The sequence below is a fragment of the Phasianus colchicus genome, chromosome 1 (assembly GCF_987193195.1).
Source record: "Phasianus colchicus chromosome 1, bPhaCol1.hap1.1, whole genome shotgun sequence".
Lineage (NCBI taxonomy): Eukaryota > Metazoa > Chordata > Aves > Galliformes > Phasianidae > Phasianus > Phasianus colchicus.
This window is the reverse complement of record NC_143436.1, coordinates 110334517-110352150: the sequence shown is the minus strand read 5'-3', so window position 1 is coordinate 110352150 and position 17634 is coordinate 110334517. Positions and strand designations below refer to the sequence as shown.

Below are 17634 nucleotides of genomic sequence, written 5' to 3'. Positions count from 1 at the left end.
AACCTGATAGCATGTAAGTGTTGTTCTTCATAATAGAGATCATTGAGAAATATAAAGGCAAGTGAGTGTTGAACATTACAGAGAAAGTAATCCTAGTTGGTTGTGTAATATTGAACTTCAAGCTAGCTGGCACTATTAAGAAAGTGTTATGAAAGACTCTTTCCTAAGCATCCTTTATCAACCACTGTTGGATGTTGGATGATGCGTAAATAGACACTCGTACTCACATTTTGTTCTACTATAAGAAAAAGTGGTATTTTTTTTTAAGAAATTAAAAATAAATGAAAATCAAAGAATTTCTTTTCCTTTCACTAAGATAATTTTGTCATAGAATCTTTTGAGCTGGAAGGGATCTTAAAGGTCACCTGCAATGAACAGGGACTCCCCTGCCATGACGAGGGACACCTACAGAGCAGGTTGCTAAGAGCCCCATCCAACCTGACCTTGCAAATGTGGGGTTTTGGAGGAAGGGAGAAGTGTCTCGTCTTCAAGATGGTGCATCAGCAGAGGGAGCAAATCTGACAGTGTCATGCCTATACTTCCACAGCAGAATGGCATCTGCCCTCAACCCAGGGCAGTGGGTTCAACCCTTCATCTTGATTTGTGCTGTTGGTCAATGCAGGCGGTTGTGCCATGGAGCCTGGACTGTCCAAAGTAGCTGGTCTGGATGGTGGCTGCTTTTTTCATCAGGTGCCAGCATGTCTTCACAATATTAGCCCATTAGGCTTCTAGACTTGGGCTATCCCTTTGACTTATCAAGCACATGTTATAAACAAGGTACTGGGGGATGAAAGTGAAACAAATGGAGCCCAAGTACTTGTGCAGGTGTAGAATATTGTCATTCTATTGCCGAAAATGATTTAATAAAATTATTTTGTGCAGTTATTCTTAAGGCGTGGTCTTTGTAAAGAATTCTGCCAGGGAAGCTGGAAAGGAACAGATTTCTTTAAACTGAACTTAAAACACTGTAGTAAGAAATACATATTGTTGTTATTTCAGTTGTGTAAGTCTTAAGGAATATTTCACTTAGGTTGGTCATTTATTGCAGGCTATTGATGCTATTTACTATACCTTTTGATACATTTATCAAAAAATCTTCTTTAGATCAACTGCTTTAGAGTATATAATTGGAGAACAGAGACCACAATGTAAAGATGATACTATGGTACTGGTAGATATTTGTATGTTCAGCTATGATGTGTGTTACTTTATCTAGTGATGTAAAATCTATCTCATTTTAATTTTTTAGATATCTTTAATTTCTTCATCTTAAAACTGTTCCTCTCCAGCAAAACCAACTCTCAGAAGCTTGCACCACTCACTAAATAAAAGAAATGTAATACCACACAAGGGAATAGATTGTGTATATTTTGAAATACTAATATTTTCTTTATTTGCCTTATTATTTGAATTATATACTAAGCTCTCGACAAAGAGAACACTAGACTGCAGTTGTTCAAATACTGTGCATTCCAGAATTCATATCTTGTTTGTTTTTGTTAAGAAACAAAATGAAATCCCCCCCCAAATGCTTCCGATCTGCCGTTTTCTTGGGATTTCTTTTTCTTTTTGGCCAAGTGGTAGGCAGAGTTAATGCCTAGTTTTGGTACTTACTTTGTTAAAATTGCAGTAATTTATCATAGCTCTAATCTTCCATAGCAGTAGCCATGAAAACTAACACATTTTTCTTTCTTTTCATTTAGTGAGATCAAAACGAAAATTGGTACATCACGATGGCCTCAGAAGCAGTGTAGGAAAAAATGGGAGCAATAACCAAATGCTAATGAGACTTCTTTTCTTCATTAAGCCTTGTTGTGTTGCACTACTTGAGCTCAGTGCCTACATAATTACTGGTTTCATTTCGGTGCTTAGTAAAGCCAAATCACTTCAGGCGTCTTTCAGATGTTTGATCATTAAAATAGTATTGTATACAACTTCAGTTTTTGTTGCAAAAGTGAGGCTGTCTACTTACGCTTACTGCTTCTGGCTGTTTACACTGACCAAAAAGTTACGTTGTGGGTGTTTTTTTTTTCCTCTCACTCACCTTTATTTGAACTCAGCATTGCTTGAGAGCCATCCCTCAAGCAAGATGGGCAGCTGTGCCCCCTTCACTCCATACTCAGCCAGCGCTGAGTGTAGTACCTGGGTGGGAAGGGCTGCTCCAGTTCTGTAGCTGGGATACTCCTGTGACTCAGCCCAAGCCTGTGTTGTCTGAGATGACGGGCAAACTGTCAGAAGGAATACAGTCAAGTTGAGCTCTTGTTCCTGTGGGTGGAAAAATCTAGCACAGTTGTGAAGTAGCATTAGTGCAGCAAAATGCTTAAATGGTGCTGCATGTTCTACAGTGGCTTAGCAACCCAGGAAATCCAAATGCCAACTGGCTGTGCAGTTGAAATTGTTTCTAGTCCAGACAAAGATTTGCTCAAGACAGCCATTTCCAAAGCCAGGGTTTTTGCTCCTTCCAGCTATTCCAAAGAGTATCTACTGTCTTGGCTATGACTTGGAAATTTCTTCCATTTCTGCATTTTCAAGTGACCTAAATTGTTCTGCTTCCACAAGGTTATGGAATAAGGGCTTGTGGATAGGAGAAGAATCACAGAAGGGTGATGGGAAGCAGTGAACACATGCTTCCTAAATGGAAATGCTCTTATACCACAGTATTGTATGATCTGTGATGCAAAAGATTCACCACACTAATATTACATTTTGTCCTTGAGTGGGTCATGGAGGTGACTTGGAAACATCGTGTCTGAAAAATTTGGTTTTGCTCAGTATTTCCTAGCTAGGAGATATGATAGTGCTCAGTACTACTAGTCTGGTTAGTGGTGTCTGGAAGAAGTCTGTTTTGCAGGCAGGGGTTATTCCACTTGTTCTCATGCTCTGCTTATCTCCTTGCCCTGGGGGGCAAATTTTGCCTTTTCCTCTAGTAGGAAAGCTACTGAGCAGAACAGTGTCTATGTTGGAAATGGTGTGCTACGCAAGCTTTGATAATTTTTTTCTGCATTTTATTTTAATGCAAACATATTTAGTAATGTTTCTGTGTGACTTACAGTAAAACCTAGTACATCATGTGCTGATGCCTCTCTGCATGTATTTCAGATGTCTGTGCATGTTACTACTGTTATGAGCTTACTGAAAGTACCTTTGTGGAGAACTCTGGAGACAGCCTAAATCCAGACATCCATTCTTACTTTCAAGAAAACATTGTTTCTACCAATATTCAGTCTTTCCAAGGAGGACACACTTTTCCACCATGTATGGAGTAAGGAGGAACAAGGGGCATCAAGACTTTTTCCTCAGCTTTCCCTCTCTACTTTGTGTCCTCTGATAGTTAAAAAAAAACTTTTGCTGAACAAACCTTTATGCTCATATATATGAGCCTATACAAAGAGCATATGTATGCTCTTTATACTAGTACAGCAATGGGATAGATCTTTAAGTAGTATGTATTCCGTCGTGCTTTGAATGTACAGAAGATTTTAGTAGTGTTAGCTTTCTGGTATGATAATAGAGATGCTTCTAATTTGTAGATGTTTCTGTGCCTGTGGCTGTTGAATTTGAGCAAATCCTCACCTTTCTGCTCTGCTGTCGTTGCTGCACTTACCGCTGTGTTACACGTGGTAATAAATGTGATGTGGAACAACAGAACTGAAAGGCAGGGGTTTACTTTCAGCATGTTTTGGTTGTTTATTTTTCCCTATGTAGTTTTCTATTGCTTGAGGTTTGAAGGGCTTGCTGGGTTGTGTGGAAGACTAAGGCCAACCCTTGCAAAAGGCCTCACACATGACGTGGAAGTCATGTCCCTTGTATAAGAAAGACATGAGGATAGTAGAGGGGGTCCACAGAAGAGCCACAAAGATGACCTGAGGTTCAGAGCACTGCTGCTATGAAGAAGGCTTGAGAGAGTTGGGGTTGTTTAGTCTGGACAAGAGAAAATTCTGGGGAGACTTCCTTGTGGCCTTTCAAAATATAGGGCTGGTTGTTCAAGGCTTTAAGAATCCTAATCTAGTGAAAGGTGTCCCTGTCTATGGCAGGGAAGTTGGACTAGATGATCTCTGAGGGCCTTTCCAACCTACTTCATCATTCTATGAAAAATCAGAGAATAAAAAAAACATCCCAGAAGAGCATCTATTGTGGCTTAACCCACACGCAGCTCAGCACAAACAGGGCCTGGCTCATTTCCCTTCAAGTGGAATGAGGGAGAGAACTAGAAACAAAATAGAACTCATGAGTTGAGATAAAAGCTATTGACTAAGACAGAAAAGGAAAATAAAAAAAATGCAATGATAATATGCATATCTGCAATGTGCTTACTACTGACACAAGGTCTCAGTACCCACCAACCAATCCCCAGCAATCCCTAGTAGCAGGTGGTCCTTGGCCAATTTCCATCATTGTATGTCTTTCCTTATGGTGTCAGGTGGTATGGTACAACTCTTGGCCTAATTCAGGCAACTGTTCTGTCTCTGTCCCATCCTTTGCAACCTCACTATAGCAGTGGTGGCTCTTCAGACCTGGCACTGCTTTAGGTGTAACTAAAACAGTGGCCCAGCTGTTTTCTGAATCCTCATGAAAATCTTTCTAAGTTATTGTCTGAGTGTTTGAGCTTTCATCTGGGATGTATAAAAAATGACTGAGAAGTTATTGGGCTGTTAGACTTCTGCTGTAGTTGACTCTTCTGGACTGAAATAAATCCTTGTATACATCTATTCACCATCTTCTCCCTCTATTAGTTTCCTTGAAAAATTTCGTTTTTTTTTTTACTTCCATCTTTGTGCAAAAGAGATCTTTAAGAAAAAAATAAACAAACAAAAAAGGAAAACAAAACAACTCTGTTTTTTTTTCTGCAAAAGCTCAGTGAGAAGACTGCTAGTCTTTGTCTGCTGCTGTTTGGTTCTAGAGCTGTCATGTTCGGATGTGATGTACATGACTGGAAGGCGCTAGAAGAAAGATCTTGCAGCTTGTCCTCTATGAGAATAGGAAGTGGAGCTGAGGTTATGAGTCGACTTCTCAAGAAGAAACAAATGTGTATGTTTTTCCCCCAGACTGGCAACTATTTATTTGCCTTTTACTTAGATTATCTTTGTTCTTTTAAATAAATAAGAGAAAAGAACCTACCTATGTCTTAGAATGGTAATTTATAGCCCAGGAAAATGCAACTTTTTTTTAACCTATCACACACAAGCTGAATGAAAGGCTAGGTATTCATTATTGACAATTAAAAGTAAGCATTTAAATCACAAGCAGGTTATTTCTTTTTAGCTGATTATAGGCTCTTATGACATGCATCTGTTGCATTTGCTACTCAGCATTAGCCTATGTGCTCAGGTCTCTATAATGCAGTCTACTAGAACTCACATTTCTCCCCCTTTTCAGAGATGTAACTCATTTGTGAGTTCCACTTCTTATGGCTTGACCCAAGGACCTTTTTTATTAATTGTGGAGGACTGCTTTGATTTAATGGGGGTTGCTATCCTGTTGGACTGATAATATAACACTGTGGGTTTTTTTCTATTTTTTTGGCAGCAAAAAAATTAGAAAAAAAAAATATTGCATACTTAATTATCCTCATTAGTGTTTCTGATTTTGAAACTGATTCAAATGAATACTATTTTGGATTAAAAGGTTGAGCTCTGGCATATTGAAGTAGAGTACCAATTAGAAAAAGCATAGTCAATTTTTTGTTCCTTTTTGGCGTTGTGTAATTTTATCCTGTTTAGCTCTATAAATACTGGCTACCATTATACAACATGTTACATAGGAAATAGTTCTGCATTTAGAGATCACATACTGTGGAAAGAATTTTGGCTTCCTAAATGCTACCAATTACATAATCATATACATTACAGAAAAAAACTAACTGGCTCATCTGTATGTGCTTATATTACATCTTTTTAATTTTTTTTCCCCATTGCTTCATACTGCTTTAAGAATTATAACAGTCTACATAACTGCTTGAACAACAAAAAGTCAAATATTTAAGATACACTTTCAACTTAAAAATTTTTGTTTTATCCTGATAAGCCCATTCTCAGGGATGATTACTGAAACCGAGCAAGTGTCAGTAGTGAATAACTCAATATTTTTTTTAGATAAAGCTCTGAAATGTTGCATTTTGCAAATTAATACTCTTCCAGTTCCCTTGGAACCTTTCTTTAGTAGATACAAATAACTGATAACTGGTATGTCCTGTTCTTTAGGCTCTCTGTTCCTGCCTTTATTCTTTCATGTTCTCCCTTTGGGAGATGGGAGAAAGATGTTCTGGGAAACAGGGGAAGCTTTCCCCTGAAATTAATCCTCACCTCCTTGTTCCCCATGAAGTCCTCCCTATCTCCTAGAGCACCCTTTGACACTGTACCCTGACATCAAATCTGGGAGAAATCCCTAGCAGTGAGTGAACAGATTCATTTTGTCATCTGGTTTCATCAGGGTCTCTGATAGCCACCACAAACAGAAAGTAAGGAGCATTTTAGTTAGGTTTAGAGATTTCAGGTTTCAAAGCGCTATTCTGAGGTGCACTGGGTCTCTGCCCTTGCCCTGTGCTGATGCAGGTCTGTGCAGGTTGTGGGATTTGCTTCAAGCCTATTGTCACGGTTTTAGGATTTTTGTTATCAATATCCCACATCATAACATCATGTAGAGCACTGGGAGTTATAGAGTTAATGCTCTAGTTCCAGGTATACCTGTCTCAGAAGGGAAGAACTCCATATCCCAGAGGAGTGTTCACTGTTCCGTTTCCCTTCTGTGTTCAGAGGGAAAGATAAAACTGTTTGCAGGGTACAAGATGTCAAGATGTCCCTTTTCCTTTTCTGCTCATCTCTGCAGTGTGTGTGCTCCTTATCTGTCACACCTTCTGCATTAGAATAAGGCATGTGGTGTTTTTTTTTTTTTTTTTTTTGGACACACTCTCTCATTTTATTTGATTTATTATCTTCAATTCCAATTATATTGTATTATATTGTGTTGTCTTGCATTCTGTATGGGAACTGCTGAGTCACGGCCTGAACCTGTGATTAATCACCTGAGGTGAGCAATGAGTCAGCCCTGGGAGCACAGGTGAAAGCAATTCACCTGTGCTGCTGGAAGGGGTGGAGCCTGGCTCCACCTCTCCTAGACCCATTTAAGAGCTGACTACCAGTGGGGAAGGATCTCTCTCTCTTTGGAAGATCTACTCTACTGGTCTTTCCTGAGCAAGCCCACGACACGGGTAAGCCTCCTATTTATTCTTTTTGTCTCACTGTGCCTAACTCTCTTGCTTATTTCATTATTATAACATCTTTTGCAAGAGTTGGCCTTAGTCTTCCACACAACCCAGCAAGCCCTTCAAACCTCAAGCAATAGAAAACTACATAGGGAAAAATAAACAACCAAATCATGCTGAAAGTAAAACCCCGCCCTTCAGTTCTGTTGTTCCACATCACATTTATTACCACGTGTAACACAGCGGTAAGTGCAGCAACGACAGCAGAGCATCAATAGCCTGCAATAAATGACCAACCTAAGTGAAATATTCCTTAAGACTTACACAACTGAAATTTATAAAGTTATATAAAAGAATATTATATAATCAAATAATATTAAGATGTTATACACATTCTAAAAGTAAACTTACTTTCCTCCTCAGATTGTTACTGCTGTTTTTTTTTTTTGTTTTTTTTTGTTTTTTTTGTTTTTTTTTTGGGCCCATTTCCCCACCTTTTCCCCTTTTCCTAAGGCGTGGCTGCATGTGTCCCTCTGCCCCAGTAGTCACAGAACCAGGACAAACTAGCCCGTAAACTGTTGTCAGCTGTCAAGGTGACCTGTTGAGAACTTCTAGTTCACGTAGGTACAGCTCTCATTTGGACAAGTTAGTGTTCTCTAATTGAAAAATTGATGGAGAAGATTCTTGTTCCTGCTTATTCACGGTTTAGGATAAGAAATACTGGAGAAACTTGTTTTGTTGGAGCAATGGGTGCTTCAGCATTTGTTACTGGAAGATGTATTTTTTTGGGGGGGAAATTTTTTCTTCCAAAACTGTTACCGTGAACACCTGTTGTCTGAGCACAAAAGTTATATTCCGTTTTGTAGGTGATAATAACTTCAGGCAGTTTTTTTCCCCAGCTTTTCTCAGTAGCTTGTGAGAATGTAGTATTGATCAAGGAGGTCAAAGTGGGTAAATGTATTTTTTCCTTGACTCCATTGGTGACTTAAAACTGTTGTGTAAGGTGTTATTTAGCTGGTGCTTTTGTATCAACTTGTATGAATGTAGTAATTTAACACAGTCATCTATTTGTTAATTATACTTGTAAGTTCATATCAGTTTGTGCGGTCTATTTCATTTTTTTTTCCATATTCAAGGTATTTTCACCATTCTCTCATATTTTTTTTTCTCTAGTGTTGTCTTCAGTCCTTTTAGTTCTTTTTAGTAATATATACTTTGAAGTCTGATCAGAGCATCTTCATCTAGCGCTGTTTTGCTGTACTGTGGGTGTGATGGCTGTGTTGTTTCCACTTGTATCTTAATTCTTGTATGAGTTGTTTTACCTTCCTTCCTCTCCAAAAAAAAAAGTTGTGAGGAATGTTAAATTCTTCTTAGGTTTCAGAAGCATATGAGGAGTCAGAATCTGAGCCAAAATTGCAAAAGGTTGTTCATTTTACTCTTGCTGTAATAAAATCTATAATATTTAGCTATTCTATACTTCAGTCATTAGTTAAAACCCCTAGAGGGAGACATGATCACAGATGGATTATTGTAATTCTTCATTACTTTGATCTTTCCATGATAGCTGAAGTAATTTCTCTAGGTCACTTTGCATAGCCTGTTACTTGATAATTGAGTAGTGATAACAATGTTAGTGTTTGTAGGTGCCCAGTCCTTCTTCATTTAAAATAAATTTCTCTCTGTCTCTTTCTATTCAAAAACAGGTCAGTAATAGTGATATAGTAAAGAATCTTGAAAAAATTCATCCTGAATTGTAACACAGCTCACTAGCGTGGCACTTTGCAACACATTCATACTATCTTTGGCTGAGCTTGCACCAAATAATCTTCATTTTTGTGATTAATCAGAGATGGGGAGACACAAATCTTCCTTTGTTTTTTCAATTGCTATTAATTTAAGACCAGACTTTCCTGTTCCATAAGCATCACAAGAATAGTATTAAGTTTATGAATGAGGCAGGGAAAACTATGTAAATATAAGTATCAAATCATTAAGAGACTTTTTCCTAACATTTTTGAACTGAAAAGTACCACAGTTCCTTCATGGAGATAAAACTGGGGCTTTTAATAGTTATATTATATATATGTGTGTGTGTGTGTATATATAATAATATATATAAATATATAAAAATATAGTTTCCATATGCATAACAGGATATGAGAATAGGGCTGAGTAAGAATTCAAAGAATAAAGAGCTAGCTGTAAGAATAACAAATGTTATTTGAACTTCATAAAACTAGAAAGAATATGGTGAAAAGGAAACGCACAGCACCAAGCTGCTGTAATATGTTCTGGCATTCAGTCGTACAAATAGAAAATTTTCTTACGATACTTCCAATATCTGAGTAAGTCTTCATTTTTTGAAGTTGTTAAGGTGAAGATTCTTAAATGTGACACATTCTGGAGGAGGCAGACACACAGAACTGGGGAGAAAAAGAAGAGTGTGATCTTCCTTGAACTGGTAGTTTCACAGTTTGCCTTTGCATGTCATCTTTCATCTCTGTTACAGCTGGTGCTGATCCCTCCAGGACACACAGTCCTGCACAGAGCAAGCCCAAGCCTGACCCAGTATGATAGTTTATGTAGCATCTTCTCCTTCGTATCTTGTGACATCCTTCAACTCACTAAAAAGGAAGATCATGAAGAAACAGTTTCAGCCTATTTTGTCTTGAGCAACTTATCGCGAAACCTTGGCAAGCAATACCTTTGGAGACAGAAATATCCAAAGTGCTATGTGCTAGGATCTTATGTAAGGCCTTCAGAAATATGCAGCATATGTATATGTAGGCGTTGCAGTGTCCTGGACGCCTAAGGAAAGATACCAGGTAAGAGTAAAGGTAACAAAAAGCCAATCCAGACTCAGTCACTGAGTGCAGGCACAGCAAACTCTAAGCCCAGCCTGGATCTTTATACCTATGTCTGTGTAGTCTTGGTTATGTCCACTCAGACTAGCAGGCTGTACAGCACTCAGGCTTACTTTCTGTTTCTGAGTGTGATTGATTTGCAGCCCCACTGATAACCTTGCCTTGAAATAAGCCAGTTTACTTGACAGGAAACTTCTCAACTGCTAAAAGAAATTTTGTGTCCTGCTGATGAATTCAGCACTTTTCTAGGCAGAGCATGGCAATGCTGTCCTCCTTGAAAATGAAGAGAAATTTCCTTGGCTATTATATTCCATCAGTTCACCTTATCACTTCAAGTAGTTGAGTCTAAGGAATTTTGACCGAACTTGCAAAAAGTGCATCCTTTCTTCCTGTTCTTGTAGGAATAAGATTATGGTATCTGTTTGACCTAAGATTCAAGTTTTTCTTGCCCTGTGTCTATCAGATCAATAAACTGTTTATGTGCACCTCCAACCACATGGATAAGGGCAAACGTCTTCACTTGATGGCCTTGAAATACTTACAGGTGCAGACTGTTTGTTACCTTGACGTTTCCATTGGGACACCCACTTGTTCTGCTGAAAATCAGAATTGCTGTTTCCATCAGCTGTTACTGGTTTCAGTAATACAAAGTCATAGAATATCCCAAGTTGGAAGAGACCTGTAAGGGTCATCATTCAGAAGGAATCTCTGACATTCCTTCCCTTGACTACTAATTGATGTAATCTTTTCCAAAGTGCTGATGTTTCTTTGTCCAGGCCAAGTGTAATCAAATTCCACTGCAGTTCATTTCCATTCTGACTCAGTGGTGCTGTAGAGTCCATTCCTGCAGCGCAGGCTTTAGGGAAAAACCTATGCCTGTTTGCTTGGGCCTTTGCCATTTTAGCCATTGCTCTGGAGACAAAGCACTCTAAAAACCTTGTTTTTAGATGAGTATTTAGGTAGTTAGTAGAACCAGTCTGATATATTTTTCCCTTTCTATTCTTACAGTTCCTTTTGTCATCAGCTATTTGTTTGCTCTTTTATAGCTCTTTCATCAGATTTCCCTGTCAATCTCCATTGCAACTTTTAGTTTGCACTTGCTGCTGTTTACTGTAAAATACAGTGTTTAATTGGATTGCATTTTAACATTAATTAACATACAATTACATACCATCTTTGACTTGTCTTGGTTTCAATTAAGTTTTGATATATCACTTGTAGTTAGCTAAATAACAGAACTTTCTTCCTATGGAACACTGCTGAGAAATATCCTTAAAGGATTCTGAAATCCCATTTTTGTCATTGAATATATCTAAGTAGCTTGTTTTTCACTACAGAATGCATCTGTATTGTCAGCACTGTGTGTGTGTATTATAGTGCTGCAATTATTTTCCAGGGATCTTAGTGTGGTTGTGACTGCCATTAAGATGAATGTGTACCAGATGCTTCTTTAAAATGAAGCACTATTGTATAGGCTGATGGATGGAAAGTTTGTCAAAAGTATTCAGAGCTTCCACCAGAGATACAAAACAGCTGGAAAAAATCATTGTTATGTGCTAGTAGTGTGAATCTCTAGTTTGGCTGTTCTGCATTTTGATTATAGTTAAATTCTGTAGAAGTGTCAGTCATAGCTCCTGTTATTCTTTATTTTTATGCCATTTGGAATTTCATGTATACCTATTTATTCTTAGCCAGAATATCTATTTTTTTTAATGTGAATGTCTCTTGAGAAGCAGCATGGCATAAAAGTTGGCCATTATGAACTATATTTATTACTTCTACGTAAACGCCTTTTTGGCCAATGGAAAATAAAATGCCCTGTTGATTCTTTCCAAATGCAAGGGAAATAATAGCTTGTATAGCAGATGAGCAATGCCAATATTATTTTTTTACTTCTCTATTATGTTACCAACAATACTGTTCTCTGCCTCAGAGTACATCTATAATTAGCAGTGTAATAAGTAAAAGTGGCACCATCTTGTTCAGCTGTGCTTCCTCCTGTGCTTAGTCCTATTATGCTTTTTTTTTTTTTTTTTGCTTTCCAGAAACCCAAGTTTCTACTAGAGTTGAGCCAAGTAGGAAGAACTTAATTATTCTGAGTTAGCATGTGTCTCATCTGTATGCAGGGACTTGTTGGCTCCAGTGCATGAAATTTCTCCTTTCTAACTTTCCAAGTGCCTTTCATACTGTTATGTGATGTCCATTTATTCAGCTGTCTTTGTTATGCCAGATGTCTTTTTCTATTGCCCGAGGAGAGTCTTTCCTACTTCTTTCATTCTAGGGCTTCCCAGAGCCAGCCCAGCCTCTTTTGGGATGGATTCTTCTCACTGTCAGTATCAGATGATCTCTTCCCACCTTTTCTCTCCTTCCTCTGAATGTCTGGAGAGAGAAGGAGAAAATAGTCCATTTTGTGCTTCAAGCTCACCATAAAACTAAGTGGCAGAGGTAGAGAGTTCACTTCATGACTTTATGTTAAGATTGACAGTTATTTCTGGAGGACAGTAGCAGACTAACCCTGAAAACAGTCTCACTGGACTGATCCATTATAAACACGTTTTCAAAAACTTCTTACTAGACTTGCATGAGTAAATCATGTCAGAATTCACCATATTCAACATACTGTGAAGTATGTAAGTTTATCTGTGTATCTCAAGGAAAACTGGTGGTTTTCTGTAGTTAGTTTTATATACAAATGGACATTAGGTTGGTATTGTTTGTAGTGTCACCTAGTGTTTATTGAAAAACAAAAACTTAAGCTGGTAGTCTCTCAGGCAGAAGAGCATTAGGAAGATAATTCAGATGGAATGTTAGGGAATCTGTCTGGAATCTTCATGCTATCTGGGTAATAGCTGAATAGCCTATTGAATAACTTTCAGAAGAATGAGGGCTAATCTTGTGTTCTGACCAATGGTAACTTCCTACTGTGTGACAAAATCTGCTGTTTCTGGTTGGGAGGGGGACTACCATCACACAGATGGCAGAATCACCATTACAAAAAAAAGCGTGTCTTTGCTTCAGAGTCTCTGTTAGAGATACCTGACCGATTAAATAATGTGTCTACTAAGTTGCACCTGTATTGGAAATATGGTATGTGTTGTTATTAAGGAATGATGGTGAATTTTCACTGTTTGTGCAACCTTTGTTATTACTTCATACATCATTTTGCCATGCAAATATGAATTTATAAATGCTAATAGAAATAGCTTGTGGTACAGGTTTTCAAAATATTTTTTTCCCCTTTTTTTGTCTTGCAGTTTTCAGTGAAGATCTACACGCCAGTCTATATTTTGTCAATGCATCTCTGCAAGAGGTAGTGTTTGCTAGCACCACAGGGACATTGGTACCCTGTCCAGCAGCAGGGATCCCCCCGGTGACGCTCAGATGGTACCTAGCAACGGGCGAGGAGATCTACGATGTCCCAGGGATCCGCCACGTCCACCCCAATGGCACTCTCCAAATTTTCCCCTTCCCTCCTTCAAGCTTTAATAACTTAATCCATGATAACACTTACTATTGCACAGCTGAAAATCCTTCAGGGAAAATCAGAAGTCAGGATGTTCACATTAAGGCCGGTAAGTACAGACTTTTTCATGTCTCAAATGGGCTTGGGGAGAGAGGAAACTTGGGTGTTTTGAAAAATAGTAGCAATTGTGAGTCAAAGGAGTTACGGTGAGAAGAATAACCTCATGATAATTATGTGAAATAGTGTGTTCTTTTTCCTTCCTGATTTGTTTTTGCTTTAGTGCTGAAAAATTAGTTTTCCAAAGATCACGATCAGATGAGCTTCCAAACAAGCATAAGGAAAAATGAACCAAAAATGAAATTTTTAATCAGACCATGCTTACTCATTAAAAAGCTGTGGGAGATAAGGATGTAATCTTTGGGTTTTGTGTAACAGTTGGGGGAAAAAAAAAGTAAAATGCTTGGCTGATCATGCCTCTTCTTGGGTGCTTGAGTTGTGTCGTCTTTTGAGGGAGAAGCTTGTGTCCTTTATAATAACTTAGCAAAGGGTGTTGATACATAGTCAGTACTTGGCGTTTGAGCTAAAACATGCAAATTAGCGTAATGATTTGTATCTGTTTTGTCATGCTGACTGTATGCAGTCTGGGTGAATAAGTAGGGAATTACAGTGGGATCAAAATCAGGCTTTTTGCTACAATATGTAAACATGATTGCATACTTCTTGAAGGTTTTGTCTACCCACTTCAGTTAATTAAAATACTCAAACAAATAAAAGCTGGTTTGGAAGCTGACCCTTGCCTAATGCAAATCCTTATAGCCTTTGGTGGTGGAGCTGTGAGTCTTTTCTCAGAAGTGTCTTTTCTTTTGAGATATGCCTTCACAGGATTCATGGAGGGATAACAGTGAACAGTTACTAAGTAGACTTGATTTCATAGTCTTATGTGGGGATTTATTCTACTCCTTTTAACAATGAACTAATGTTCAGATATTTGTAGTTTGTAGGAAATTGGAAGGTAAGACTGAAAAAAGATTTTAAGAATTTAATTTATCTTATTCAAAGTTTAGCGTGAAATAGTGTTTACTTTCTTTTACAAGAAGTGACTATGATAAGCGAACTTGCATGTTACATGTATGTGGAATTTTTAAAAAGACATGCTTCCTCTGAAAATACTTTGTTCATAGACAAAGAAAGATTGAAAGCCACAGATTCATCAGATTTTTTTTTTTTAGCTCTTGGTTTAGCTTTGGATTTGCTAGCGTTATAATCTGGCAGAATTATATTTTAAGAGAACATATTTGTCCTTTGTGATTAGTTGATGTCCACACCTGGGATAGCAATTTTTCCTATATATATATGACAATATTTTGGCAGCTTTTTCTTTTTTGCAATATTAGTTTCCAATATTTATATTTCTTAAATAATTGTTAGCTATGATTTAATGCTCATTCAGTTGGAGAAGCATACAATATAAATGATACAGATATGGCTATATCTGTTGCACAACTTTCAATTTTTTCATGGAACTCCAGAAGTCTTCCTATTCTGCTTGAGAAATGAACTTTCCAAATGGAAGCAGCATGTGCAAAAAGGCTTTACAAGAAGCATGAGTTCTGCTTCAAAAATAATGCCTCTGATTTTATTATGTTGGCCCATTATGTCACAGGTGGAAATTGGTGATACGGAAATAGATGCTGAAACTTCCCACCAGTATTTCATTATGTTTTGTAGCTATGTGATAAATGGCAGCGGAGGGGCAGTCTGACAATAAGATCTGACATGGGAGTGTGTGTAAAGCAAAGGCATGTCACTGTATATCTCCGTGCAGAAAAAATGGCACCCATTAGCACTCATTGATGGTTGCTGGACATCAGTGGAGACCAAACACTGGATGTGAGCACTGTGAGGCAGTGGGTGATGCAATTCAGAGGCAGCGACAGCAGCAGTAAGTCACCTCCACCAATGCAGATTTCTACGAGCATGGAGGCTCTTGCTCATTGCTGAATGAATGCAGAGCTACTGGTGGTAACTAAGTTGATAAGTAGTATTTGTAGCTGAGAATTTGCTCTATCAAATAGTGTTATTGTGCTCTTTGTATCTGTTGTAGCTTCCATGAAAATAAGTAGGAGGCATTACTTTTGGAGCAGCATAGGTAGAGTTCCTTGACTCACTTTTTTTTAGCTCCCTTTCTTCTTTTTGGCCTCTTACCTTTTGATCCATTCATTTGAGATGCTGCCTCATGTGGATAGTGTGCAACTTAGATAACAAACATGTTCCCTTCCTTCCTAAGAACTAGTATTGTGCTCTACAGCTGTCATTGGGCTTGGTAGCAGATAATAGTTACTAGTGAGTCTTACCTTGAGTAATTCTCTGTCACAGGAAGCCACAGGAAGATATAATTTTCAGGAAATCTCCTATGCATACTAGTAGTTCATTGTTAGCCTGCAAAAGCCTGAAACTAACTTACTTCCATAAGATTTAAGGGTATATAGCATTTATAAGATTTCAAGCTTGCAGATGATTGTATTTGTGTTTTTTAATATAACTGTTACACACAATGATCTTTCCTCCCATCAAAAAAGAAAACTGCCAACTAAAACAAAGCAGAAAAAAAATAACAAAACAAAAACCAGAGTCAAACCCAAATTCAGTCTTCTTCCAGGACAATTCTGCATGGGAATAGAGGGGGGTGTGTGTGTGTGTATGAGAATTTCAGCCTTCTTTCTAATACATAAACTCATGATTTGGGGAACTGGGATTTTCAAGATGATCAGCAAATCTTTTATGGGAGCTGGTCATTTATCTTTGGAAATAACTGAGGGTATCTCTGAAACCACAATAATGTAAACTTTTCAAAAAGAAATGAGTAAATCTCTTTCTAGTTTTTGTGCCTCACAGATACTTTATATTTGCTTACTGAAATGATCAGCTGGGCAGTAAGATTTAAAATATGGCAGATTTTCAAAGTAAAAGACCTTTAGCAATGTGCTAGTGTATTGCTGCTAAAATGAAAAATAACTAAGAGGCTGCTTCATCCCAGGGCAGCCACAGTTGTGACATCATTATATTAAAGGTGCTTGTAATATCTGTTCTGCCCAGAGTGTACTTATAGTGGAGTTGAGAAATTTAATTTCTGATTCAAAATAAGCTATGGACTCTTTTTTGTTTTTGTTCAAATTCAGTGAATGATCACACTGTAGAAGATGGATTTGCCTTGATTTTTATTTAAAGCAATATTTAGTTAATCATTAAATGCATTTACTTCTCTTTAGTGCTCCTAATGTCCTGTTCAGGATTGAGACTGGGGAGGGAACTCCAGTATTTCTTTCCACAGTGGTTGCACTAGTCCTGAAAACTTGCTATTGTTTGCATTTGTGAAAAATAGTTACATTCTAGTATGCTGACTTTTTTTCTTTAAAGACATTGAGTAGGAATGACCTTTAAAAATTCTAGTGCTCCTGGCATATATCTCTTCAGTCTAGAGTGAATGTGGTTAAATGTAATGGGTAGAGTGTGGTATGTGATTGTGGGCAGGGCATATGGGCAAGAAATGTCACTGTAATATGGCAACTTCACATTGCTAATTTGGTTATATTGCTGCTCTGGTATTCTTGCCAATAATTTTTACATAGACCTATGTATACATTCAACACACATGTCATTTTACCTCTGTTTTCACAGAAACTGTTCCTCACTTGACAACTATCTCTAGCTCCTTAAATATGTTGGCTGTAGTAATTTCTTTTCCTGCACCTTGGTCTTACAGTACTGTACAGATCTTACATTAATGCCTGTCCTTCATTTCTTACCCACTTAGATGCTATCCATTACAAGCGGTACTACTTCTTCTCTGCTCTACCTTCTTCTCTGTTAACCACTGCTTACAGATTTTCACCACTCCTTTATTGTGTCGTTTCAGTGTTAGAATTTTCCTTCTTTCCACTTATCTTACCAATGTAGCTTCATGTCTTTTGATTAATGCTAGTTTCATGTGAAGAATTTTTCCTGTTCTTTTTTCTTTTCTTTGGCTATTAAGATAATTCTTCTGTTTGCTGGTCAAATCACATCCTGGATCTTAGTGCTTCCATGTGTTTTTAAAACAACTCCTA

General features: G+C 37.8%; 1 protein-coding gene across 2 annotated transcripts in view; it reads left to right on the top strand.

Moving 5' to 3' along the window:
* The window catches only part of DSCAM (DS cell adhesion molecule), a 460003-nt gene that overhangs the window by 71927 nt on the left and 370442 nt on the right, over positions 1 to 17634 (top strand). For both annotated transcript variants that reach the window (XM_090122754.1, XM_031612462.2), the window contains one exon: positions 13320 to 13637. In XM_090122754.1, coding sequence (XP_089978880.1) covers positions 13320 to 13637 — 318 coding nt within the window. The remainder of the gene's footprint in view (positions 1 to 13319; positions 13638 to 17634) is intronic.